Source organism: Gambusia affinis, linkage group LG21 (genome assembly GCF_019740435.1).
Source record: "Gambusia affinis linkage group LG21, SWU_Gaff_1.0, whole genome shotgun sequence".
In the NCBI taxonomy this organism is placed as follows: domain Eukaryota; kingdom Metazoa; phylum Chordata; class Actinopteri; order Cyprinodontiformes; family Poeciliidae; genus Gambusia; species Gambusia affinis.
The window spans coordinates 13,168,740-13,195,008 of NC_057888.1; the positions used below are offsets into that span (position 1 = coordinate 13,168,740).

General features: G+C 39.1%; 3 protein-coding genes across 9 annotated transcripts in view; 2 read left to right on the forward strand and 1 right to left on the reverse strand.

Annotated features, from left to right (window-relative positions):
- The first annotated feature begins 943 nt into the window (after nucleotides 1-943).
- On the forward strand, nucleotides 944-14,952 carry pdk3a (pyruvate dehydrogenase kinase, isozyme 3a). 5 transcript variants are annotated; one of them, XR_006369423.1, is made up of 12 exons: nucleotides 950-1,359; nucleotides 5,674-5,815; nucleotides 5,919-5,990; nucleotides 6,576-6,760; nucleotides 6,857-6,946; nucleotides 9,412-9,489; nucleotides 9,668-9,744; nucleotides 9,849-9,950; nucleotides 10,035-10,142; nucleotides 10,235-10,348; nucleotides 11,380-12,795; nucleotides 14,400-14,952. XR_006369423.1 is itself a non-coding variant. In XM_044103906.1 (12 exons), the coding sequence occupies exons 1-12, from the start codon at nucleotides 1,257-1,259 to the stop codon at nucleotides 14,417-14,419; spliced, it is 1,212 nt and encodes a 403-aa protein (XP_043959841.1). In that variant the 5' UTR covers nucleotides 950-1,256; the 3' UTR covers nucleotides 14,420-14,952. The 5 variants fall into 5 exon arrangements, 2 of the variants coding, with proteins under 2 accessions (XP_043959840.1, XP_043959841.1); XR_006369422.1 differs by having other exon boundaries at nucleotides 11,380-12,527; nucleotides 12,615-14,952; XR_006369424.1 differs by having other exon boundaries at nucleotides 11,380-11,596.
- LOC122823899 (choline-phosphate cytidylyltransferase B-like) lies at nucleotides 12,918-24,295 on the reverse strand. Of its 2 annotated transcripts, XM_044103908.1 has the most exons (10): nucleotides 24,117-24,249; nucleotides 23,372-23,507; nucleotides 22,795-23,033; nucleotides 20,370-20,469; nucleotides 19,463-19,579; nucleotides 19,215-19,366; nucleotides 18,462-18,540; nucleotides 18,212-18,354; nucleotides 17,828-18,016; nucleotides 12,918-17,083 (listed from the first exon to the last, which is right to left on the reverse strand). In XM_044103908.1, the coding sequence occupies exons 3-10, from the start codon at nucleotides 22,831-22,833 to the stop codon at nucleotides 16,859-16,861; spliced, it is 1,044 nt and encodes a 347-aa protein (XP_043959843.1). In that variant the 5' UTR covers nucleotides 22,834-23,033; nucleotides 23,372-23,507; nucleotides 24,117-24,249; the 3' UTR covers nucleotides 12,918-16,858. The 2 variants fall into 2 exon arrangements, with proteins under 2 accessions (XP_043959843.1, XP_043959842.1); XM_044103907.1 differs by lacking the exons at nucleotides 22,795-23,033; nucleotides 23,372-23,507 and having other exon boundaries at nucleotides 24,117-24,295.
- Nucleotides 24,296-25,778: 1,483 nt separating this feature from the next.
- Nucleotides 25,779-26,269, forward strand: part of pola1 (polymerase (DNA directed), alpha 1) — a 54,984-nt gene continuing 54,493 nt past the window's right edge. For both annotated transcript variants that reach the window (XM_044103910.1, XM_044103911.1), the window contains exon 1: nucleotides 25,779-25,984. In XM_044103910.1, the coding sequence (XP_043959845.1) occupies nucleotides 25,936-25,984 (49 nt within the window). In that variant the 5' untranslated portion in view covers nucleotides 25,779-25,935. The remainder of the gene's footprint in view (nucleotides 25,985-26,269) is intronic.

The window sequence follows — 26,269 nt, forward strand, 5'->3', positions numbered from 1 at the left end:
CAAGTGAGACAAACTATTCATTTTTCAACTATTTTAAACAGACATTTAGGCTGTTAGAGAACGTTGGAGTGTAAAGAAAAGAATCAGAAGTATTATGATCCATATTTACATGACTTTAATAAAATATGGTAATGGATATTGGACCACAAGAGGACGTACAAAAAGTCAAACAGGCACTAAAACTGACCTGCTTGTAGAAGCAAAAACTAATAAGTAACTGATAACTGACAGGCCAAAAAAAAATTTAAAGAGCAAATTCAGATAAATACAACACCAAATATATCATGCATAAGCTTATTTAATCTAACCTCTTTCTTCCCCATAAATGAAAATAATCTAATAATCAAACTATCAACAAAAGACACAATTTTAACTGTTAACTGTTGTATATATGTTTGAAAAAAATATTAGGTTAATTACTTTTGTGCTTTAAAAGGAGGAAAAATGTTAATTGGACATAGAAACATTTTTGCAGCTCTCATATAATGGACCTATTTAAAGGAATGTGCATTTAAATTTTGTTTGATTGTGTAAATAAGATCAAACTTTAATTAATAAATCTTTTCCATCAAGTAACAAGGATGAAAATGTAATACCTTTCATAAAGTGATGGTAATTTGCTGTTTCCTAGGAATGGAAATGACCAATTTTCCTCTATTTTTTATTATTTGTAGGAGTCTTGTCATGCAAAAATAAAAAATAAAAAATTGAGGCATTGGAAATATATGCTTTTAAATCTAGAAATGGTACTTTGAGCTACATAATATACAGTAAAAACACTTTCAGAAGGGCACATATTTTTTCTCTAGGGGAACAAAAGGCTACGCTCTAGCACCACCTAGTGTATATCTGTGCACGTTACTGACTTGTGGTCGTCATTGGTTTCTTCAGTCACAGCGTTTCGCATTTTACTTTGAAAAACGTAACAGGAAGTAGATTTCTTCCACTCTGTGGCTTTACAACGACGAGCCGACCTGAATATCTAGAAATGTAGACACAGGAAGCCGCAACAAGAGCTCTTCGTGTCCGCTTGTCATTCATCGTCTTATTTACATGAATGAGTCCCGTCGGTTCGTGTCCACTGTGGACGGTGGAAATGTGGACGCCGAAGACAGACACGGACCGGCCGAGTTTCTGCCATCGCTACCGGCGGTGAAGATGATAATGATGGTGCGGTCGTGTTATTTTCTCTGACTGAAACGTCATATCCCAAACAAACAGACAAATACTAGACGAGCGTCGTTAAACTTTCAAAAATGAGGATCTTCATGTGTCTGCTGAAAAACGCTAACCCCAAAATCGAGTATTACTCCCGATTTTCACCGTCTCCGCTTTCCATCAAGCAGTTCCTGGATTTTGGTGAGTAGCCTAATAATAATAATAAAATAAATAATGACTTGCAATTGGAGATGGCAACTACAGAAAGGGCCTTTTATTGTCTCATGTCAACTCTTTCAGATGTTATTATGGGCTTCTTAAAGTGTCATAGTGAATGTCGGACTTTAGTGATACTTGAGAAGAGGGACACAACAGGTCCTATGGATAAAGCACAAAATTTCAATAAAATAATCACAATTTTATTTTTCAAATATCTGACTAAACTAACATGAGCCATGTGAGCACAACAATGTATGTTTTCCTGGTGTTTGCTGAATATTTCTTTATTTTGAACATTGTAGTAGGTGGATGGTGTCTTTAAAATCCCTTGTCTTGGAGCAGAATTCAATACATTATAATAGTTTAAAACGATTAAATGAATACTAAGATAATATATTATGACCATTAAGTATAAGTATTAAAAATCATTTTTATATATTTTCCAACTCAATTGAAATTTGTCCCAAGTTTTTGTCAACACAGTCAGACATAAAAAGATGTAATTTATTTTTTTTTAAATCAGGCATTATTGGGGGGCTTCAGAACTTCTGAGGACCCCATTACCTTTTCCTTTCTCTTCCTTTGCTAAGAGGGCTAGGCAGCTCTAGTTAGCTTATGTTATTCTTTAATTTTTCCTTCTGTTTTATTCCCATGTTGTTCGTCACAACCATGTGTCAACACCACAACTGACAATTTACAAAACTTTGCTGAAATTTTGTGAAATAAATCCTTAATTTAAGTGTATCGTAAAGATTGCATGGACCTGATGAGCTACAATATGGCCTCCTTCAGAATAACATCATATATATTGAGGTAGTTTGACATTTTGTCAACTCCATCAGAGTTTTTAACGGTCCGACTCTTTCAGTGATAGTGTTGACAAATCTCACTTAAGTGTGCAGTTAATTCATTTTAATGTATTTTACATAAATGTCATTACTTCACATGTATCAAGTATTTCTTTTTACTCGCTAGTTTGTCACCACCTTCAGTTCTGCGTCAACTCCGTGATGCACTGTCAACTACGTCAGATGGACTTTATGTTGTTTTTGTTTTAAATAATATTTCTTTTGTTTCTTGAGAAGCATTTGTCTATAAAACTGAGTAAAAATATCACTAATAGGGTCATTAAAAATAATTTTATTTATTTTTGTTAGAAGGTGATGACAAAGTTCAGGGTCAGGTCCATTAAAAATTTTATTTTCAAAAAAAATATTACAACTGGGAGCCTGCACCTTAGCATCTTTACATTTCCAAAGCATTATTTCTCATATTTGTATTGTACATAAGCTTGAGGAATATTTAAAAAAAACTTGGGGAAAATTTAAACCCATTTTGTCCCACTTTTCATGAATCACTGACTTATAAATAGAATAAGAGCACCACATGTTGCAGGGAAACACTATCCGAATGAGAGGTGACATTTGAATTGATTTGAATTTACTGTTACTGTGGTAACTCAGCCATGTTAGCACAAGCAGCAGCATGCCGGCTAGTGTTGGTGCGTGCAGTTATACGCACCTCCAAGCCCTATTGTAGTTGCTCAATAGGGCTTAATAACCCCCCAACAGGTTTCTCATACAAAAAATAAAAATCATGAGTCTTTCTGTTAAAAAATGAAAGTCATCATGACTGTTTTTCATTTTCCAAAAAAACTAATTCAGATTTAGATATAACAAGATATATACTGTAGTTATTCTTCTGATCACACTCCTGCACTCCAGGCTTTTTTTAATCCACATGATTAAACAGAAGCTGTTATGTAATTTGTTCCCACAGCTGTGGTTTGGATGTGAGCAACAGGAAGTTTGTGGCAACTGTTGAGTCAAGACCAAGGGTTTTGTTGGTGTTACCCGGCCAACAAAACCCTTGTTTCATTTGTCAGCAAATAAATATATGATTTTAATTGTTAGCATATTGTTGTTGATCTAAGTTTGAAGAATTTTCTAACTGGTTATTTGGGAAAGATACCACAACAAAAGCTGCTTGTGCCCTACCATCACAAAAATAAACATGTACAGAGTTCGAGTTATATTTTCAGAGGCAAACACTCACTGTGGATTTGTCATAAAACATTGTTTGAATCTGTGGAAAAGCACCTAATGTCTACTGTAAAGGATATTGGAGGAGGTGTGATGCTGTGGGCCTGTTTAAGGCTTCTTGAACGTCGTTAAAAAGCATAATTTCACAAACATTTTTGAAATATCATGAGATTTTAAATTCAGATCTAATGGTCTCAGGTCACCTCCCAGTCTTTAAGTAGAATAAAGATCCAAAACATGTGGCCAGATCAATACAGAAATGGACACAAAATCTTCCATGGCCTCTCTGTCCCTCAGCTCTAAAACCTTTACATACAGTATTAGTATTTACTTTTCCGTTTCACTGTGAGTATTCTGCTGCAAGCAATGATTCATTTGTTTTAAGGCTTTACATCGATGCTTGTTTGATGCTTGTTTGCTGTTTTTCTAAAATGGGTTGTAACTTGAGAGCAGCAGATTTTTACCGTGTCACAGATTTGGCCTCCAAAGGCTTAGTAGGATGCGTGAATCCTCTCTTGCACATATGAGACGGCAGGCTAGAAGGACACGGTGTACTGCCAGATACAATAAAATAAAGTGAAAGGTGCACAGAGTTGTGGATGTGTCTGAAAGATAATTTAGCAGAGTGACATTTTCTTCTTCCACTCAAATGTTAAACATTAATCCCTCATCTCTTTTTGCTCCAAAGATTTATGATCTCCAAGTTCAGTTTCTCTTATCTGTTAAAGCAAAGGTTGGAAGTGAGTGAGTGAATCTCCAGTCAGATAACAAAGGTTGGGTATTATCTTAGAAGCTGAAAGGTATTTGCGGTTTCTTTTTTCAGCCTCAAGATAAGTGATAGTAGTGTTTCTTATCAAAATCACAAGCTACAAATCAAAAGTCGAAAGCAGATTACAAGAGTTCAGGTGGGATGTTCCTTAAAGATTTTTCCACATACAGTACAGACCAAAAGTTTGGACACACCTTTTAATTGAATTCAATTTGAAGGTGTGTCCAAACTTTTGGTCTGTACTGTACAAGACTGCAAGAAGAGTTGAGAAACATGTTTTTGCAGCCTAGGAGTGAGAACACCTGGGCAGTGCAGCACTCTCCTTTAAAGAGTCTCAAAATTGAACGTGCACCTAGAAATTTGCGGGTGGCCAGTTTTGAGTAAAATACTGGTCAGAAACTCTAAATGTAAGCCATTTGAAAGGAAGCACAACATGTGGCGACTTGTGTGCGGATAATTCTGGCTGCGGTAGAGTGAGCGAGCACAAGACTTTTAGTGGATCTGTCTTGGAAAAAGGTGGATTTGGAAACATTGTTCTGGAAATCTAAAAGTCACAGTTATGACTTTCAGATTCTGCAATGTGCAATGGGGACAATGATGTTTGTAATTGTTCATATGACTTACTAAAGTCAGTTTAGGATGTCAACTCAGTCATTTTGTCTTCGTTTTAAAATAGAGTAAACCCTTTTTTTTACAGCTGTTCTCTCTGACTCGCACAGTGTGACCTCACCTCGGATCCTCCATATTAAAATCATATGTTTTATACAGCTGTCTAATATTGTCATCTATTGTAATAGACCTTGTTAAGCTTACCAGATTATCAGTGAACCTCAGCAACTAACCTTTGACCCTCCATGAGTAAAAATATTTTGTTCTCCTTCACACATAATAAGGGCATGACAGATTATGTTTACATGATTTGAGCTCAATCACTGGTATTACTTTTGCAGCTTTGGTTACATGCTGTGAGCTTTTGTTTCTGTCTCCATAAGAATTCTCTCCTGGCGTGCTGTGGTGGCGTAGGGGGTAGCGTGACCCACGTTTGGAGGCCTTGAGTCCTCGTCACGGGTTCGATTCCCGGACCTGTCGACATTTACCGCATGTCTTTCCCCCCTTCTTCCCCCTTTCCTGTCAGCCGTGTTTCAAATAAGGGACACTAGAGCCCACAAAAGACCCCCTGGTGGGGAAAAAAAAAAAAAGAATTCTCTCCTGAATGTCAGGATGTTAACTGATTGGTCAGTTAATTGGTCAGAGCGTGATACGGTGCCCAATTAGCCATGAAGCAGACATTATGCAGCAGATAATTGGAAACCTGGATTGCATAGAAACCATTTCCAGGCTTTTTGATCCAGCATCTTTTACATGAAAAATGGAGCGTGTGACTTTTGCGAGGTCTCTTTGTGCACAAACGCTCAGAAAACTCTACAACAATTTGAAAACATTGCAGTTAACACTAATAAATGCAACTTTTTCACCCTTGTTCAGGCAGGGAGAATGCCTGTGAGAAAACATCCTACATGTTCCTGCGTAAGGAGCTGCCGGTACGACTGGCCAACACCATGAGAGAGGTCAACCTGCTGCCTGACAAGCTGCTCAGCCAGCCGTCTGTCAAACTAGTCCAGAAGTGGTAACGGCTTCTTTTGTTTTCCTTTGGGGTCGGTTCCGGGCATCGAAGTTTATGATTTGCAGGGTGTGAAAGTTGACTTTTGGTCTCTGTTTGACCTGATTAGGTACATGCAGAGCTTCGTGGAGCTGCTGGATTTCGAGAACAGGAAGGCAGAGGACACTCACACTCTGAATGAGTGAGTGAATATTGACTTTGTGATTAAAAATGTAAAGAATGCATTAACAGTTTGTTCAGCTTTCAGTGAATCTAGAAGCAGGAGTTGAAACATTGACCCTGCTCATATATCTGTGCTGACTGTGTCCCTTACTGTGTGTATGTGTGTGTGTGCGTGTGTGTGTGTGTTGATATCATAACAATACCCCATCTGATAAACAGCCACGCACGACTGATAAACGCATGGGAAGGAATAAGGAGAGGCTTGACTGCATTGTAAACTTAACGCCAAGAGCAGCTTGTTGACAATGACTCATCAGAAGCACTAAGCTGGTACTCGCCTTCCCCAAGTGTTTTCTTTTTTGTTCTTCATTTGAGTTTCATTCTCTTCTCATGAAGAATATAAATGGTTTTGGATTCTAAAATTATGCGGTGTGGTAAGAAGAAAGCTGTTGATAGAGGAAGTCCTACTTCCATACTTTTGAGATTTTTCCTTTTTGCATCCATAAAATTCCATTAAGTCCAGAGTTTGGTTCCAATGTAGAAAAACGTGGGAAAAGTCAGAGCTGACGAGGGGTTTGCTCTATCCCCTCTCATTCTCGTTTAGTTTCCTGGAAATCTTGATTGACATCCGAAACCGCCACAACGACGTCGTGCCCACCATGGCTCAGGGTGTCGTCGAGTACAAGGAGAAGTTTGGCTTTGACCCCTTCATCAGCAGCAACATCCAGTATTTTCTCGACCGCTTTTACACCAACCGCATCTCTTTCCGCATGCTCATCAACCAGCACAGTGAGTCTCACGCTCGCGTTGGCGTCACGTCCTCGTTAGGGCCGTCTCTGCAGCCCAAGCTAGATTTTTCTCCTTTGTGTTTGTGTTTGTGTTCAGCTCTGCTGTTCAGTAACGACACCAACCCGGCCCATCCCAAACACATCGGCAGCATTGATCCCAACTGCAATGTGGCTGAAGTTGTTAGTGGTGAGTTCAAGAATTGTGTTGGTTTTTTTTTATTTTATTTTTTTGTTTAACCAAGCCCCACATGTTCTTGATCAGTTTCTTAAAATACAAAAAGTGTCTTCCATCCAACTTTTGGGCTAAATTAGGCTTTAATTACAGCCTATTATGGAAACATTACGTTTGAAAACGCAATAATTAAAGTATTTTCTTTTTGTTGGATTACTTTGTTGTTTGTGGTTCCGACTGCTAATTATCGTGTTTACATCAGTTACTGGACTTATTTTCCCAAAAAACCGTCCATACATATCAACCTAAAATCTCTCTTTTCAGCTTTTTACGAACAGTTCTGTTGTTTTTTCTCTCTCAAGAACCGTGATGTGTAGCTGTTTACAGGATAAAAAAAAAAAAAAAGAAACTCGCATGAAGGCTCACTTCAGGCGATATAACGTGCTGTACCTCTAGGAAATTTCTTCCAGATGTGGTTGTAGAGAACAGCGGATAGGATACAGGAGAGAACGGTTAAGTAGGGAAGAGCTCTGCAGAAACGAAAATAGTAAACTTTCCACCAGGTGTGAATTTCTCTCTTTATTTTTCCATTTTCTTTTAAGTTTCTTAGCAGGATGCAAGAGAAATAATGGGGACACGGTCTGGTTAGTGGGGACTGTTGGCCCCCCTAGCAAATATTACAGCTTGTAAACTCTTTCCTGTTATTTCTAAAGTTGTTTTCTGCATGTTTATTTTAGTGAATATGACGACCAGAGCAGAAGCTGTCAGAACTAGGAATACGCTAGGATTTGATTCTGTCCAAATCCCATAGCATTACAGTGTTAATATAGCGATCCAAAACAAATTGACTTTATTTGTTTTGGATCTCTCTGCACTGCTGCTAGAATAATATCTATAATTGATTATTTGGAGTTGCAGTCACTGGAGATGCACCAATTAATCAGTTTCCTCCTGATTTTTTTTTCCATTGATTAAATACGTCAGTATTTAACCTACTGCATGGATACCGATGCATATTTTTGAGTGCCTCTAATAATGGATGGCAAGCTATGCTTTAGTGTATGCATGAGAATAACCATGGATTTAACACAACTACATAAATCCGCTTTTCGTTAGCTTTTTCACCTTAACATTGGCTGATATTTGACTGAGGTTATTGCAGCATCTGTCAGTATCATATTTCTTGCGAAGCTGGCATTACGACAGCTATGACACGATTGCTCCACCTCCATTGTTAACGTTTAAATCTTTAGCTTTATTTTTCTTTTAACAAAGAAGTGTTTTCAAAATTGCTTGGTCTCACCGTCTTGGGTATTTCAAAGTGATGCAGAATTTTGTGGTGAGGATGCAAATATTTTTGACATCTTTTGTTCCCCTTTTGTTAATAATTTGTGGCTAATTTTAAAGGGAACCTATGCAGAATTCCCTTTTTGTAGGTGTCTATACTTTCATTTGAGTCTCTACTGCTTCTAAAAACAGCCCAAGTGCTTAAAAAAAAATTAAACACACCCAGCCGTTTTTTTGGAGTGTAGAAAATGAGCCGTTTCAAAAACCTCCAGAATGTAATACCACATTGTGCAGGCACTGACCCTCACCTAGCAACCCAAGCTGAGATGTTTTACCGCTGCACGCTCTGTACAATGGCTGTTGGAAAAGATGAGTGTTTTGTTGTTGACTTTCCATTCAGAAACAACTTGCTGCATTCTTGCTGGTTGTGCAGGAACCTCTACTAGTGTTTTTGAAAGATTTACGGCTGTGTTTGCAGCCATTTTCATGTGCGAGGGTAAACATTGACTTGAGGGGCTTATTTGAATTTAAAGTGACAGGAGGCCCTGAAACAGCTCAAAATGGACGGAGCTGAACAGACTAAAATCTCACTATCCAACAATGATTTTGTGCAAAGATAAAGTTATGAACATGTTTTGTCTAGCCCATAGACCTATCCTAACCTGTTCCAGGAAGAATAACAGGTAACCTTTGACCTCAGCTTTGTGTATCAAACTGCTCTGCGGTTGTTTTTATAATTATATCCCTTTATAATCCACACAAATGCCAACAAGGCTCTGTGCCTTGCCTGAAGGGAAATCCAACCACCAGCCTCTCAATTATTCCAACCTGCTGCTCCACCTGAGCCACAGCTGCCTCTGGTTGTCTGTGTGGTTTTTATTTTTCTCAGCCTGCTCTCCGGGGGAGTCAAGAATGTGGCCTGACCTGAGCTTGTACAAAAACATTTCTGTGCTTCCCGAGCGTTTGGGATTTTTCTGAGAAAGTAGTCGCTTCCTCCGTCACAGACACGCATACATCACCGATAGTTTAAAAAAAAAAACCATTCCATCAGCGTGGATCAAACACTCTGAGTGAACCGTGAGCGGACAGAGAGAGCATTAGTGACCCAAAACATGACTGCAGATATAAACAATGGACATTCAGCTGCTCTCTTCTCAGCCTTTTTTTTTTTTTTTTTTTTGCTCTCCTACTAGATGCCTATGACACTGCCAAGATGTTGTGTGAGAAATACTACTTAGCTGCTCCCGAGCTCAAGATTGAGGAATTCAACAGTAAGTGCATTACACCCTGCGCCTCTTTTAATCTCCCACACAGATGTTGCACTAAAACATGTGTTTGGATGCTCCGAATTTAGCTCCATAGTGAGTAAAGTATTCACTCTGTCATTAACTTCCCAAGAACCAGCTCTCTGTGTTCGCTAAAGAGGCTTTCTTTCTTTTTGTTTTCCAGTGAAAGCTCCGAAGAAGCCCATCCAGGTGGTATACGTGCCCTCGCATCTGTTCCACATGTTGTTTGAGCTCTTCAAGGTGAGCGGAGTTGCTCTCTTTAAACGTAATGAATTGGCTGGATTTTCTGTCAAGGTCCCTCTGCCCTCATAAGCTCATTTTATAGACGTTGTGGCTGTTTGCAGAACTCCATGAGAGCGACAGTGGAGCTTCATGAAAACAGTAAGGAGGGGCTGCCGCCAGTGAAGGCGAGAGTCACTCTGGGTAAAGAGGATCTGTCGATAAAGGTAAGCAGATCTGCGCATGGTGACACATGAGCTTTTTGTTTTCGTGTTTTTATTGTCTTTAACTCTTCCGGCGTCTGTCTCAAGATCAGTGACAAAGGAGGAGGAGTTCCTCTGAGGAAGATAGACCGTCTCTTTAACTACATGTACTCCACTGCCCCGACGCCCAGCCTGGAGCCGGGAGCCGTTCCATTGGTGCACCGGCTCTCAAAATCATTCGGTTTTACGATGATCTGAATTAGCATGTAGATGGTAAGTTTGTTTTTCTTCTCTTTTCTCTATCCCAGGCTGGTTTTGGTTACGGTTTGCCGATTTCCCGGCTCTATGCTCGATACTTCCAGGGCGACCTGAAGCTCTACTCCATGGAGGGAGTGGGCACAGATGCTGTCATCTATCTGAAGGTAACCTGGGTCAGCCAGAGTATTTTTATTAATATGATTTAAGTAAACGGTTAGGAGTTTAGAGAATCTTTTATTCAGTTTCCAAAAAAAGAAAATGGTGATAAAAGCATTTCTAGTGTTTTGTGTTTGCAACATCAATGACAGCTTGTGATATTAGAAAGCACAGACGCCCTAAAAGACTTCTTTTAGGGCGTCTTGCTGCTTGTTCACCTTGCGCTTGTAAGTTTGTACAAGTGCAAAAACTTATTCTGGCCACTAGGGGCACTCTCCAACAGACTGTTTTTTTGGGGGTTTTTTTAAATAAAGGAAGGTCTGGAGTTTTGATAAACCTGTTTTCTAGGCAATATATTCAGGTTATGAGCTTAATTTCATCTTTAGAGTTTGGAATTGTGTCTCCATTTTAAATGTTATGAACTAATTGTATATAATTATATATTTTTTTTAGACTCAAAGAGTTACTTCTAACACATTTAACTACTGATTCAGCTGAAACAATCCCCAATTCTTACATTGTTATTGAATTTTGACAAACCGATGTTTAGCACTGACATTCAAACATTAGTTGAACTTTATGGGTTTATTACACTGAATGTTATTGGTGAACGGCTCACTTCGTAACTGGGATAGGATTTGATATTTAATGTTAGCCATTCAAACTGTTTAAGTTTAAACTTGATATTAATTTTAAAGTGCTCCTCTGGCCCTCTTTTATTGTACTGGTGGTTTACCTCATGTTTTCTGTGGGGCTTCATGCATTTCTTTTAGCTTTTTTTGTTTTGGTTTGGGTTTTTTTTTTCATTCAAGCGTTTATTTGTTCCCTTTTAACTTTATTTTGCTCTTATAAATCTATGTGTGTGTCTTTATTTGCACTTAAATGAAATAACTTTTGAAGGCCATGCATACCAACAGCTCAAAATAAAAGCCTAAAAACAGTCATACGGACCTGTTCACTTCAGCTTGTCGCTTTCAAGCTTCCTTCTAGTTCTTGACGGTGTTTTTCAGTGAACCACTTCTGTTTTTCTCCCTTAAAGGCTCTGTCCAGTGAGTCCTTTGAACGCCTCCCTGTGTTCAACAAGTCAGCTTGGCGGCACTACAAGACCAGCCCTGAAGCGGACGACTGGAGCAACCCCAGCAAAGAGCCGCGTGACGCCAGCAAGTCCATTTACAAAGCCAACAGATAACTCTGCATGGCCTGCCAGCAGGAAACGGCTGCTCTCTGTGTGGAGCATGTACGCTGAAATGTTGCCCGTGGGTAAAAGCTTCGTTTAGGATGAGACTTGCTTTCACATTGCACTGGTGGTGGAAGGTTTGTTAGGGTGTTGTGACCCGGATTTACATTTGCACCCGATTGCAATAACCTTCTTTAGCGTAGCTTTTGTTGTTGTGGCTCAGAACAGAGTGAAGAATTCTCATTATTGTAGCTGCAACGTTTCGAACCCCAATTGTAGATTCTATCAATTTCGTTGTTGAAGTTAAATTCTCTGCAACACTCCTGTCTTTAACCTCTTGTCTCATGCTGACCAAGCTGTTCCTCCCTCTGGCCAGATAAGCCCGACTCGGCTGATTGAGTCTCTTTCTCGGCTTTAGAAAGACTTATTCCTTTCTCTCAAAACACGGTGCAATGTTTCAGTGCAAATGAGAAGAGGAGGAGGTTTATATTTGTGTTTTTTTTCTTTGTGAAACATGTTTGATTAAATGCGCCAGTAGGCCAGTTTGTTATTATACTGGCAAATACTTGTTTTGATTGCACTTTTTAAGATTTTTAGTCAGGGTTAATTGTTAAGAATGATATTTATGAATTAGAAACTAGATGCACCTTTTTGAAAAAAGAAAACAGAACAGGGAATGCTTCAAAGACAACACATTTAAAGCTCTAGAAGTGATAACCTTTTTGTTATATTTATGAAAGAAAGCCTTATTTCTGGGAACTTATGATGTGCTTTTTTTTTTGTTGTTGTTTTTTTGAACCATGGTTCATGGTGTAATGGATTTTGAACAGTTTTAAAGGGAGGCAATATAAATGAAAGTAGTCTAAAATAGTTTTGTTTATACTTTACTTGCTTAGCTTTATTGTCCAAGATTACCCAGCCACAAACCAGTACTTAAAAGTAATAACGCTCATCAGACACTACTGCTTGCAACCCCGACTAACAACTACTAAGAGGACCAAACGAGTCATGTATGTATAAGACACACCGTCACTCCAGCATTGTGCGCCGAGTAGCTTTCCCAGCACCAGCAACATGTAATGTACTAATGTTCATAGGTTCGAATGGACCTGTAGCACCTGAACAACCGACGCTGTTCTGCTTGTCATCATTTCATGCTGCTGTGGAGGATAAACAACAGGCTCACTGCTTTGTGTGCTTTTGGCATCATCCGGTCAGCCTTGTGGTTCACCTGAATTCCTGCTGATCCCTGCAGTCTTCTGAATGAGTTTGAACAAAGTTTGTAAATGTACTTTTGCGTTTTCTTACGCTGAGTTAAAGTGAACTAGATGTTGCGGTTGTTGTTTACTTTTTTTTATATATATTTTTAGTGATAATTTGAGCATCTAGTTTGTGTTTTGTTGTTTTAAAATAAAAGCTGTTATTTAAGAAAAAGGAAAAAAAAAAAGGTCACACGGCACAAGATGAGTATTTGGAGAGGCTGTAAGAGGAAAATATGTTCAAAGAAAAAACTCTGGATTGTGAAATATCTCAGAGCGCTAAATAAAATCCATTAGGTTCTCCCATTTTATTTCACTGGGGAGCTTTTTAGCAGTTTATTAAGTCTGTTATATTTATCCTTTAGAGCGGTTTAGTGCAGTAACTTCAAATGTCATTCAGAGCTACATGAAAAAAGAAATGACTGCAGTTCCACATTGACCAAGTCAACTTGTGTGTTGAGCGGATAATTCAGTTTTTTTCCAAGCGATGTTCTGTTGGGCTGTTATACACGGTTAATATCTTTCGTGCAGTAGGTAACTCTCTTGGTGTCTGCATCTAGTATAAATCCTGATAATTATCCAATGGGTCATGCAGGCTGAAGCCAACAATTAGTTTGGGAATACATCTGCCATCTTAAAACAATTTAAGTTGCTTAAAACATCGTTGTTAAGTAAATCAGTGTCATTTTATCAACCTTTACACCACCGTAATGTTTCCATTTGGTGTTTATGGATGCAGAAATGAATATTTTCACAGGAAATTTAGATTGGAGGCGTGCATCACCAGTTCTGTTCCTATGGGAAATGTGGGGCGAGCAGAGCATACAAAGCCCTTACAGTCAGAGTATCTGCTTAATGTAAATGTAAAGCAGTATAAAAATAACAGCAATATAAACATCCACTTTTTCTTACACAGTGAGCCACAGGTTTCTGTAAATAGTTACAATTCATGAATATTTTAAAACAGCTTTGAAAATGCTTTTAACTGCCTTTAATAGTTCAGACATCAAATCCTTGTATGGATAGATTCGAACTGTGGAAACAATCTTGGCACTTATGCAGAATCTAACATCCATGGGCTTTTTTATTTTTGCTCTCAGGGGGTAAAAAATCAATCAAGGAAACCCTCTCCTGGTTTGGTTGCTTTCCGAACTACACTCAAAAGTCCCACGGAAAGAAATCTCTATATATTAAACATTCCATTGCATATCTAAAAATGCTTTGCATGTTCCCTTCTTTGAGTGCGTTCACACAGGAAGATCATTGGTTGTGCACAACCTCCATTTCCATTGTTAAAAAAAAAAAGGACTGTTATGCAAATCACCATCCAATGCAAACACGCAAACTTTTAAGGCACATAAAGCATCGTTTGTATTTTAGAGATTGAAGTTCTTTTGAGACCCCCTTTGGGATTGCTGCCTGTCGGACTCCCATCAGGTTCAACCTCTGGAACAAAGTCAGTCTGTCTTTATACAAAAAAGACACCAAGAGAAAGTCCTACTAAACTTAAAAATTTACCTCTTTACAGAACATAAGTTCAATGGTTCTGAACTAACTATGCGAAAAGAAGACTGTCGAAAATTTCATCAGTCTGAAGTAGTTTCCTTTTTTCATCTCCTTTAGCATCACCTGAGGTAAAATGAAAGAAGAATGCGGTGTTGGAAAACCTTCCACATCCTGTAAATGCTCCGCATTTCACCACTGCCAATGCCTTCGAAACCTGCCAGTCAAACTGAGGGACGCTTAGTCACACACCTGCTGTAAGAAGGAAAACAAAAAAAGCGCCATGTTATTGAGTAGCAGTAATTGTGTGGGAAAATGTTTGGTCTCCCTTTACACCGGTCCTAAAAATGTACTTTTTGACAAGACGCCGCAACACGGAAGATCCTCCATTTTCATGCTCGGATGTTGTGAACCTCTGCTGTCATCAAAACAAAGAATATGATACATATATAGCAGATAAACCTAACGTGTAAGCTGTACATATAGTGTGTGGATTGATCACTGTGTTTTTCATCCTCCTGTACAAATTGCTTAGATGATATATTTGTATGCAAGATAGACCAATAATGCCACATTCATCTGGAAGTAACAGAGTAGACTCATCTTGTCAGTCAGTATGAGATCAGCAGTAGAAACTATCAAACCTGACAATAAAGAAAACTCTTGTGTGGTCCGTCTGTCTTGTTTTTTGTTATGATGAAAGAAAGACATGTCTGGCTATATACATTCTGATCTAAATCTTTATTAACTTGTTAAGCCTTTTGAACAGTGGTGATTTAAAAAAAAAAAAGAAGACAATTTTAAAGTTTTTACATATAGTGGAGATTAGCATGTGCATACAGGACATAGAATGTGTCTACATTGCATTAAAGTTAGAATTTAGTTGGGGATGGAAGCTCATCTGCACTGAGCTGGTATGGGCAAGCAGACCTGAGATAAACAGATATTAAGCAAGTTTCTAAAGGTAGCCGCATGGCGAGCTTTATTTTTTATTTTTTTACACAATTCAAGTATCATCTGAGTTTTTCTATGGACAACTGACATCATCATATCCAGAGACTAGAAGAATGCATGGTGTAATAAATTATAGAGATGCAGACAATCTGGTTGGCACCCCTAATAAAGATGTTCAAAAAGCCTCAAAGTAAAATAATTTATAATAGCAGCGTAATGTCATATTTAAAGACTCTGTTTAGACATTGTTTTTAATAAAACACCCAGAGGCACAATTTGTGGTATTGCCAACAATTTCTTTAAAATAACAGCAACCAAGGAAGATTTTTTTTATTAATTAATGCAACACTTTTTTTTTTTTAAGTTTCTTAGAGTTTCTGTGAGTTTTCATTTCCTTTAGGCATAAATATGGCATGAGACACAAGCCTATTTCTCCTAGCCACTAAGATGAGGACATTTGTCTTGCTATCAGGTACAACAAAAGTAACATTGATCTTCTCTGTAACAAAGCCTCTTGGCAGGATTGGCGTCGAGGACAAATACATTGAAAAACATCACGCTCACTGGAGGATAATCCAAAAATAAACAGCCAAATCAATACAGAACTGGTTCCCCAGACACAAAACCAACCTTCTTTCATGCCCATTTCAGTGGCTGGATGTAAAACCCACAGGAAACCGTTGGTGCAGAGTTCCATAAGAACGTCATGGAGGACCCAGGACTCTGGATACGAAGATTGTGCAAAGAGGTACCGAACATTGTTTTGTTGAAAACAACAATATTTTTAACACGGAGTTTGCGCTTTCACTGGAGAACTAATAGTCAAATTAGAGGTTGGATTATTCAGCTTTTTTGATTATGAATTTATGCTTTTGCGTTTAAGGTGATTTTATTTTAGGACTTTTGATTCATCTTTACCAGTGGTGTCATCAAATTTGTGAATGCAGAATTTTGATTTGAATAATAATTCTCTTGAGAAGTGCTTTAAAAAAGCAAAATGATCTTCTCAGTAAAGCTTGAACTTTTGGGGGCGGGGGGCATCACATAAATAAAAATGGTTCAAACTAGCATTAGTGACGTGTTTTATGTTGCCCATTGTAACCTTTCTGCTATTTCTAAGCTCTAAGTTTGGGGGATTCTAGAGTGAAACCTATGGAAGGATGGCATCTTACAAAGTACGGACAAAAGGCAGGACAAGAAACAATCCAGTGACATTATCAGCAGGCTGGTTGAGTGTCTGTATTAGTCCCAGACAATCCAAAGCAAGTCCTCTTCACAGATATTGCACAGGATTTTTGTCCTTGTAGAAAATGGAGACATTAAATACATCGAATAAATCCACATCCTGGTCTTCGCATCTCACCCTTTTTTTTCTACTTGGCTCTCCAGAGAATGATGGCTTTTTTATTAGCTCCACAGGTCCAGACCACAGTTCCCCTGATCAATGTCAGCATTGCGAATCTGCAACGTCTTTGAGGAAACCTGGTTCTGTTTCCAGCCGCTGTTTGAAGAAAAGTGTTTTGCTGTTGTTGGGTTTTTTTTTGTTTTGTTTTGTTTTTTGTTTTTTTTGGTGAGGTGTTCCCAGGCAGTGTACCATGAAGTGAAACGTTTCTGTCTGAATCCATCTACTTCTCGTCTTCGTCGCCTTCGCTCATGCTGCTAATGGAGGCCGATGCGCCTTTGGGGGAGGTGGGGGGCGAGGGCCGGGCGTTGTACCAGCGGGCAGGGGGCGACGGAGGGGACGGGGAGCGCAGCGGGGACAGTTCACGTGGGGGGCTGTTGCAGGGCGATTCTCTGGGTGACAGAGCGTAGGACAGCATCCGACCACTGCGCTCCTGAAACACTTGTTTCTATTCAACAGCAAAAAAAAGAAGAAGAAGAAGAAGAAAAAATGAAGGTTTGCACGTGTGTAGCCTGGGATTTGCAGTGTAATTTCTAAACCCAAAGCAGACCTGGGAACAAATTCTGATGAGTAAACACAACAGGATGGATGTTATAAAAAAATGAAAGCACTCCCCCTGGCTTCTTTTTCCGATCCGTCCCTTGCCTGTTAAAATTCCACCTAAATCACTGGTGAACCGCAATCGGTCCTTAACAACTGCTGTCCTGCACGCTTTCGGTTTTTTCCCCCTGGTTTAACACGCCTGACCAAATGAATGGCTCATTAGTCTGCTCCTGCAGAGCTTGATGAAATGCTCAGGAGCTAATTCAGCTGTCATGGAGCAGGAACACGCATCGGCCCTTGAGGATTGCCTTTAGCAATTTATTGATGGGAACCGGTTAATTTTGTCCACCTGAAAGGTCACAATTTGAATGGCAAAGGCTAAGATAAAGAGGAGGAGGCAGAGCTCTGGCTTGTCAGGAGGATTATTGTTTGGGAGGACAGATGCAGTTTTAGGTATGGTGGTGGTATGAAATGGAAAAAAGTAGCCAAAATTGGAAAACAAAAAAACTCTCAAAAAGAAATATATGGGAAAAATGTTGTTTTTTTTATTTTTATTTTTTTTATTCAAAGGGTTACATAAACTAAGAATGTGGTGGATATCTGATTCCCTTGTTTGTAGCATTATAACTGAGTACCATGCTTGACTTACCCATGTCCCATCAGGTCCAAAAAGTTCTAAGAAGTTGCCGATGAATTCTCTAGACTTTTCTTCCCATTTCTGGATGAGATCATGACTCTTCTCCTCCACACGGTAAACAAAATGTTTACTCTTCTCTTCGACATTTCGAACCTTTTCCTTCATGCGATCTACCTGGTTCTGTAGCCGATACTTCTTCTCCTAAGGGGATAAAAAACAAATTCAGGAAAAATGACTATTAAAGTGACAAAAAAAATGCTCGAGTGTTCAAAATATGATCTAAGATGATAAATAAAAGTTCCAGACAGTTGACCAGAACTTGCTTTGTCTGCAGCAAATTAAGATTTGGCCGCTGTGCTGACATGATGTAAGTGTAGCAGAGCTGCAATGTCTTACGTTGATGTAGCTGACGTTGAGCTCTTTAGCCGTGTAGCCCCGCTGCAGGTTGCGTCGGGCGTAGACGTCATAGTCTCTGACAATTCTAGTAATTATGTCAGAGGTGGAGATCCCCTCCGTCCGTTGCGTGGGCACAAACATCCCTGGTTAATAGTAAAAGATACAAGCAGAGGGTTATTTTGGCCTGAACCTCATTTAGTGGTGAAATGTGCGACGTGATTTTCTGATTCCCCGCCGATCACCGCCCGACCTGCTTCTTTGATGTGTTTGTAAACGTCCTCAGATCCTGCTGAGGAGTACGGGATGTCATCATGAGCCACAAAATCGATCTGAGAAACAACCAAAAGACATGTTCTGTTTGGCAGAAAACACAGCACTGGCAGAAATAAAAAAAATTAAAAAATAAAATAAAACATGAGAAGAGCTCAAGGGAACATGCAGTAGTTCTGCACTACTTACAGAACCTAGCAAAAGTATTCATTCTCACTTACATTTTCACAGTTCAATGCATTTTATTTGGGTTTTTATGAGATACAGCAACACAGAGAGGTGCATCCTGTGTATTCTACCCCCTTTACTCTAAAACTCCTCCATAATATCCATTTCATTCAGAAATTAGATGGTAATTAAATATTTGGGTTTTTTTCTATGACTGGATTTGTACTCCACCCTGTTCTTGCTCAGTACTGATCAGCCCTGTCGCTATACATCTTATTATTAAACTATTTTGCTGACACAAGCAAACAGTGATCTTGCTGTTTCAGTGATAAGAAAGCAAACTAAGAGCATACTGTGTATTAACACACAAAGATGATCAAAAACTACTTTATACTGGTGTTTAAAACAGGCAGACTTAAAATAAACAAAGCCCAATGTTTGGTCACATTATTTCAATGTAAACGGCATTTGTAGTGAGTCAACCTTTTTAATGTCCAGTTTTTTTCTCTTTCTCTCTCAGTGGCATTTTGGGAAGATGGCACTTGAATGTTTCTCACAAACACACCTTGTGTTTCTCAAGGAACTCCGGCGTGAGAGTCCATGGTGCATCTCTCAGGACTTCGTCCACGTAGCGGCAATGCCTCAGGGCTTCATAGCGTTCGTGTTCCGTCATGACTGTGAAACCCTTGTACTTGTGGGTCAGTTCGTCGCTGCACACTGTTCCAGTAGCAATGGAGAGAAAACACATGAACACAGACGGAAACATCAAACAGTTATGAAGAGTTTGGAAGAGTTATTAGTAGCCTCTCTTACCTCCTACTATGAGATAAGTGTTAGGAAACAAGTTCTTGGCCTGCATAAGTGCACGAGCGTGGCCCGAGTGGAACAGGTCAAAGATGCCATCTGCATAGACTCTGACCGGCCGGTCCACTGAAAAAAAAACATACAGCTATGGTTAGCGCAATAAGTTAATTGGTGTAATGTTCAGAAAAAAAACTGAAGTTCAACTAAGCTGTGAAAGGCTGTTTTTTTTAAAAGATCATCAAGTCATGGCACAGGAAAAGACGAATACAAAGAAGTGTTGACTGATCCAAGATATGACAGAGGTTTACTCCTGTCTCAAGGCAGCAGGCTGAAAATATAAGACAAGGGAGCTGCAGTCAGAATCGGATTTAAGGGTTACTTGATTGTGCAAAATCAAGTAGCTACTGTGGTTATACTTATTTGTATCAGTATGGTTATTGTCACATATAGCTGATGTGGTTATATCAGTAGAACTGCGGTTATACTGATATTGTTTACAAATGATTCATTATTTTATGCTATTACTTACTTTGTTTAAACTGCACTCAACTGAATAACTAATAAAGAGTAATTATATAATTCAATTAGTTTGGTGCCAAATTTAGAACTAAAATACAATTTCAAGAGATGACTAAATGGAAGCTACTAATAGAAAAGAATACAGATTTGGAAATATTTATGGCCAGAAAAAACAAAACAAAATTGTCGTGGAACCTAAATACTTCAAGTCTGTGGTTGTAATGTGAGGAAATATGAAAAAGTGAAAGAGATTTGAAAATACGTTTGCAATGGCACTCACTGCAAATGCAAGGATTCAGACAAAGCTTATAAAACATGACTTTCAAAATAGGGGAGAAACTCACACAAAGACAAAGTGAAGAATGGGGGTAAAAGGAGCATGAAGGTGAACGTGTACCTGGGGTGCCTCTGCGGGCCTGCGTGATGCTGAGCTTCTCGTGAGGCGCTCGACAGTCGCAGCTGGTCTCCGAGGCGAAGATGGCAGGCTCGGTGAGAGTCTGAGTCAGAAAGGGACTGGGTTAAAGGAAGACCCTGGAGAACAGCCATTTGCCCCTTCCCTCGCCACTTTCAGAAACCACCATTAAGGTATCGACTACAGCTGATGCTCACTCTGCACTCTGAGACAGCAGAGACAGAAGGAGCTGCACTCAGTGCTATTGATCACTGACATTCACCTCTCCCCGCAATCAACTGTATGTACTGAACATGACGAGAGGACAAAAATCTTGGTAAGCGTGCTGCTGAAGGGAGAAGTGAACTTTCTTCCACTCTGAAAGGAAATTAAAACCAGAGAGCACAGATGAACAAATCAGATGCGGGATATACTAATTTCTAAGCGCCAAGACTATTATCAAGGTCAAAACGCTGCAATGTGAGCCCTCCCAAAAAAAAAAAAGAAAAAATAACCTGTGTTTGTGTGCCATCTGTTGACTGCAGGGCAGTATTCACCAAATCTCATTCACACCCGCAAAAGAGAGACGGAACAGAGCAGAAAACTGTGGGAGTGTGAGAGGAGGAAGAGAACATGGAAACAGGTTCAGCCAGGCCCCTGACGTCAGTGGCTCCTCCAGGAGCAGCGGCGAAAAATAGAGTCTGAAACGATGGCGGTTTTCAGGTAAACAGGCAATAGGTTGGGGAGGGTTTCATAGACCTTCAGTCGCAGAGAAACTGTGAGGTGGTTCTGGACACAAGGATTCTGCAAGAAACGCTAGCTTGTCATTGAATTTGTGGACGATATAGTTAAAAATGTCGGAGTAAGCCAAAGATGTGGGCTGTAGTCTGGACGCAACTGTTGCTGTGCAGTTATTAAACAGGCAAAACTAATTATAAAGACGCCACATGAAAATATAGAATTCATTGCTTTTACATTAATACAGGTGTAAACCTTGTTTTCACGTGTTTTGTGTGTCCTTGCTCTGCATTTGGAATTAGATAGCAATTTTGGAGCTGCAGAACCACTGTAACCTATTGGCAGCTAACTCTGCTGTTAGTACTTTCTACAAGCTCCTGTAGGGAATTGAACTCCGGTTTTACTTTACTATGACATTTCAGCAGTTTGGAGGATTCTTCTTTGCACAACCTCTTTAGATTCTCCAAAGTCCTGGCTTGTCTTTCACGCCACAGGTTTTCTATCAGGTCCAGAAAGTGTGATGGACAAAGAAGAAGGTTGATTTTTGTGTTGATTTGGCTGCATGTTTAAGATCTTCATCCAGCAAGAAGATCAATTGAAAATGAATTTTCTCTTTTCTGGTCGGAACCCAAGATTTTATATGAAAATATCCCAGTAGTCCAAAAAAAAACAACCTCACAATGGACTCTGTTCTTTAAAACAGAAACAGGCCCACAGTATGACACATCCTAATGAAGGGAATGAAGTTCATCTTCTGTTTTATCCTTGACCAAACTTGAGATTTCATTCTCAAGAAGCTCAATCAACTATTCCAGTTAAAATCCTTTTTATTGTGCTAGAACAGTAAAAAAATAAAAACATGAATACATGCCATAAAAATATGGGTGCTTATTTTGTTGAAAACAATAATTTTACTTTTTGAAACACATAATATACTCAATTAGGTCCAAGGGGTAGAATTTTGTGAACGATACATTTAACTTTAAGCTTTTTCCTCCAACAAACTCGTAGCTCAGACAGCAGCAGCTACAAAAATCCCTTCAGGAAATTTGCCTCATCACCTCTGATTCCTTGGGCATGGTGAGATTGTTGAGATTTAGCAAAGAGCAGATGGCCAAGGTTAAACTTTGTGATCAGGAGAGTACATGGGCCTATCAGGGCGTGCGGCCGCAGCGTGCTCAGTATAAAGCCCAATCTGGCACAAGATACAGCATCTGGCCTAAGAAGGATTAAACGGTCAGGAAATAAAAGGACACGAGCTAGTAGCCATAGCATGAGTAGCCAAGAGAGAGACTGCCTTAAAGAACACAGGCTGAGGCAAAGAAGAAATAGGCAAATGACAACTTGGAGAGACAAAAGGGCTGACAGGATGATTTGTGTCAAAGAGGATTAAAGCGGAGTATCCCATCACAGGAGGCTCTGTGATTTCACTGCGACAGTTCTCACTCAGCAGGACATTTCTCTTCCTTTGGCAGCCCCCTCAACAACAACACCATCCACTCAGCACTCTGAGCATCTCCCTCATGCACATGCAATCCAGGATCTGTTTCATAACAGGGGGCAGAGGAGGAACCTTTTGTTTCCCCCTACTTCCTGTCTCCCTTCCTCACATACACACAGACACACACACACAGTCAGTATACACTCTCTCATCTCAGAAAGGCAAGCAAACAGCCGTGCACAGCCTCCCTACCGTCCGGGGATGAGGGCAGGTGTGTTCTAGCTCCTCCATTTTTCCCAAAGCCTCATGGGATGCAGCTGATTTCTCTATGTTTTGTGACTCAGCATCAATGAGGAGATGCTGCTCTCCTCACCACTCTGTCTCCTCTATTTTCCCCGCCCACTCTCTCCTCTGTCTGTCTCCCTCTCCCTCCTTCTTGCACTTCTTCCCACAGGGTACAGTCCTTCACAGTCAGCCGGGGAAAGACCTGGCTAGAAGCGATGCGGAGTCAAAGTGAGGGGAGATTTTTTTATTTTTTTTATTTTTATTTTTTAAAGAAAACACTCTCCACAACAGATTTATGTAAGATATGCATCGTGTTGCTGTAAATACTTCATAATATAAGCTTTCACAATAAGTAAAGACTCTAAAAAAAGCACAATAATAATAATAATAATAATAATAATAATAATAATAATAATAATAATAATAATAATAATAATAATAATAATAATAATAATAATAATAATAATAATAATAATAATAATAATAATAATAATAATAATAATAATAATAATACAAAAATCTCACAAGCATTTCTATAACTCACATGGTCGAAATCGGTTTCTGCCCAGTGGGTCTGTATGGCGCATCATGTGTACAGAATGTGCCGACCACGAATAGACGGCGCATCAATTGCTTCTTCGGTTGACAAATAGGGCGCACCCACTCTAACCCCGAAGCTGCTGCAGACAAAGACGCATGGAAGAGGTCTCACTTCAAAGCTATTTCTAATATCAAGCTGCCTCAGAGTAAAACTTTGATATTTAAATAGAATTATAAGAAAATTAATCCGAGCTACAATAATTACAAGGGACTTCAACAGTCATAACTTCACAACATTGCATTACGCTTTTCATATGAGAGATTAGGTAAATAATGTGAGTGAGCGTCTGTCTAAGGAGACCATCTGGACCATTTCTATGGTGACGGAGAAGAGGAGAGTGAGCTCCCAAATTCGGACCAATCATCGCCTACCTTAGCAACATAAACTGTGGTGATTGGTGGACGAAACCGTTTCACCATTACAAACAAAACGGTTGGCAGAGCACGAATACTAAATATTTAGGTCAAATGTTCAAAACATATAGAACTAACTCTAAACTTACTTATGTTACAGCGTGTTATAAAATATATTAAACTCCGACTTCCCTGCCAAAATCAGTCTCTTCTTCTCTTTTCAACGGTAAAGCAGTTTATTCCTTTTTTACTAAGACGTGGAAAATGCGTCAAACAGTTAACTAATAGCCTAAAAAGATAAGTAAATTTTAGTCGTTGTTTTAAACTGATTTTACCTTCCACGATCCTCTTCTGCAACAAAGAGGCGTAACAGCCGCGCAGCTGGGGTTCACTCTGACTCGGCGCTGTTTCACCATCCTGCTCCTGTGGTAGATTGAAATAGGTGAGCTCTGTCCGCTTTTTCTTATTTTTTTAATATATCCGCTTTGCTCCTGTACAGCAGAACAAATACGTCCCGCCCTGTCCAGCCCGTCCCAGACACAGATCAGCTGCTCGCCACTGATAAATGTGGGCCACAGTCCACACAGCGCCACACACTGTAGATAATCCGGCTGTCAGACATGCATGATTCCTCCTCCTATTGTAGTTAACTTCATATATAACATGCAACTGCTTTTAACTATTAATTCATATAAGACACACAGATTCATCTTAATAGGGTATCTTTGAAAAGTGGTTTTTTTCTCTTTTTTTCTTGTAACTCAATTCAAAAGTGGCACTGTGATAAAATATTAGTAAAATATCCATGGTTATCAAAGCAAACATATTAAATATATAAATATAAATAAATATATATCGGTATATATAAACTCCCAAATATTTCAGGGTTTTTTATACCCTCTGTGTTATTCTTATTTTAACAACAAACAACTCAGAATATGCCTGATTCCAGTGTCTTTAGGAGAGGCAGATATTTGATACTACTTCTCTACAGTATGATGACTTGTCGTATTTTACTCCAACTTACTTTGATGCCTCAAAATGTACTCACCTCTCCAGTGTACACTAAAATTTTTTGTACATACATAAAAAACATAAAAATGTTTACCAAAGATCCTAGAGAGAAGGGTATAATTTCTTTAAAAAAACAATGGCTAAAAGGATGATGAGCATATAGTTTTTCTAAATACTATTCTAAATACTCACACACTAATACATATATCAAATATTATTGTATGCAATTTTTAGATAAACTTTGAAAGTATTATAGATAGTGATGGTGCTCACGCAGAAAGCAGCTTGAATAAGAGACAAACTGTGCTTTGTGTTTTCATTATTGCTTGTATTGTACTTCCTCTGTGGCCCCAGTCTGGGACAGGAATCTATTGTGCCCTTTACAGACTGGCTTCGTTTCTGTGGCAACGGACATCATGGAGGTACAGTGACAACTGGAGAACGATAGCCTAAAGTTGTCGTCACAAATGGTATATTAAGAAAGGACAAGGTTATTTATTAGACAAACAAGTTAATTTCCTTCCTTTACACCGAATAAAATTACATGAAATAGACTAGACAGTGAGATTGGAAAAGGTAAAGATTTAATTCCTTTTACTTGAAAAGATTTTCTCTGTTAAATCAATTACAGTAGTTCTTTTAAACAGCATGCAAAACTCTTTTCCTCTGAACTTAGACTAACTTGCTTACTTTGGCAAAATAGAGAAGGGGTGGGTTTATGATTTATGATTCAATTGAATGAAAAGCCTTTCTGATTGAATTAAAAGAGGAAAATGTTCTCTTTCCATTTCATAAACAAATACTTTTTTTTAAATAATACCTTTAGATGTTTGGATGTTGGGCGTAGCTGCATTTTAATACAATGGTATAAAATGCTAATTAAATGTAATCCATCAGGTTGGTAAATTTCCTATAAATAACACACAGTAAAACCATTTTGCAATTTGTGACTGCATTTGGATAGACCATTGTCGCCCCCTTATGGGCACATTGTAAACAGCATATCCGGTAATTGGTTGACAGCAGCGTGATGTCATTTCCTGCATATGACTTTCCCCGGGAAGGCGCTTTGGCGCGGGTTGCTGTGTTGTTGTGCTGCTGTCATTCAGCTGTCGGAATAAAGACCAAATAACAGAAGTAATGGCTCCGGTTGCAGACCCAGATAAAGACATGGATGTTCCGGACGGTGGTGAGTTTGTGTCCCCGGTTTTCCGTCACAGGACAGCTGCTTGTTTGGGCGTTCAAAATGAAATTATTAGCTAACACGGTGGCTAGCTTATTTTAACACCTGCTAACAGGCTTTGGCGTAGAGTACTGCTTGTGTCTTTACGACGGAATTAGATGGATTCAAATTAGGTTTGTCCCGTTAATCTGGTATTTGTTCTTGATAAAAAGAGGAAAAGGAACAATTAGGATACTTCAGAAGATAATATTGGCCCACATAAGGACACTGTCTCAGCGTCATTGTTCGTTT

Bases quoted from the DNA above. Each gene is read 5' to 3' on its own strand.
- pdk3a (XM_044103905.1), top strand. From the start codon at position 1,257: ATGAGGATCTTCATGTGTCTGCTGAAAAACGCTAACCCCAAAATCGAG. The intron at 9,490-9,667 runs GTAAGTGCATTA...TTTGTTTTCCAG, and splicing joins CAAGATTGAGGAATTCAACA to TGAAAGCTCCGAAGAAGCCC. The intron at 9,951-10,034 runs GTAAGCAGATCT...GTCTGTCTCAAG, and splicing joins AAGAGGATCTGTCGATAAAG to ATCAGTGACAAAGGAGGAGG.
- LOC122823899 (XM_044103907.1), bottom strand. From the start codon at position 24,197: ATGGTGAAACAGCGCCGAGTCAGAGTGAACCCCAGCTGCGCGGCTGTT. The intron at 20,470-24,116 runs GTAAAATCAGTT...TTTCTGACTCAG, and splicing joins GCAGAAGAGGATCGTGGAAG to ACTCTCACCGAGCCTGCCAT. The intron at 18,355-18,461 runs GTCGGGCGGTGA...ACTATTAACCAG, and splicing joins CAAACACATCAAAGAAGCAG to GGATGTTTGTGCCCACGCAA.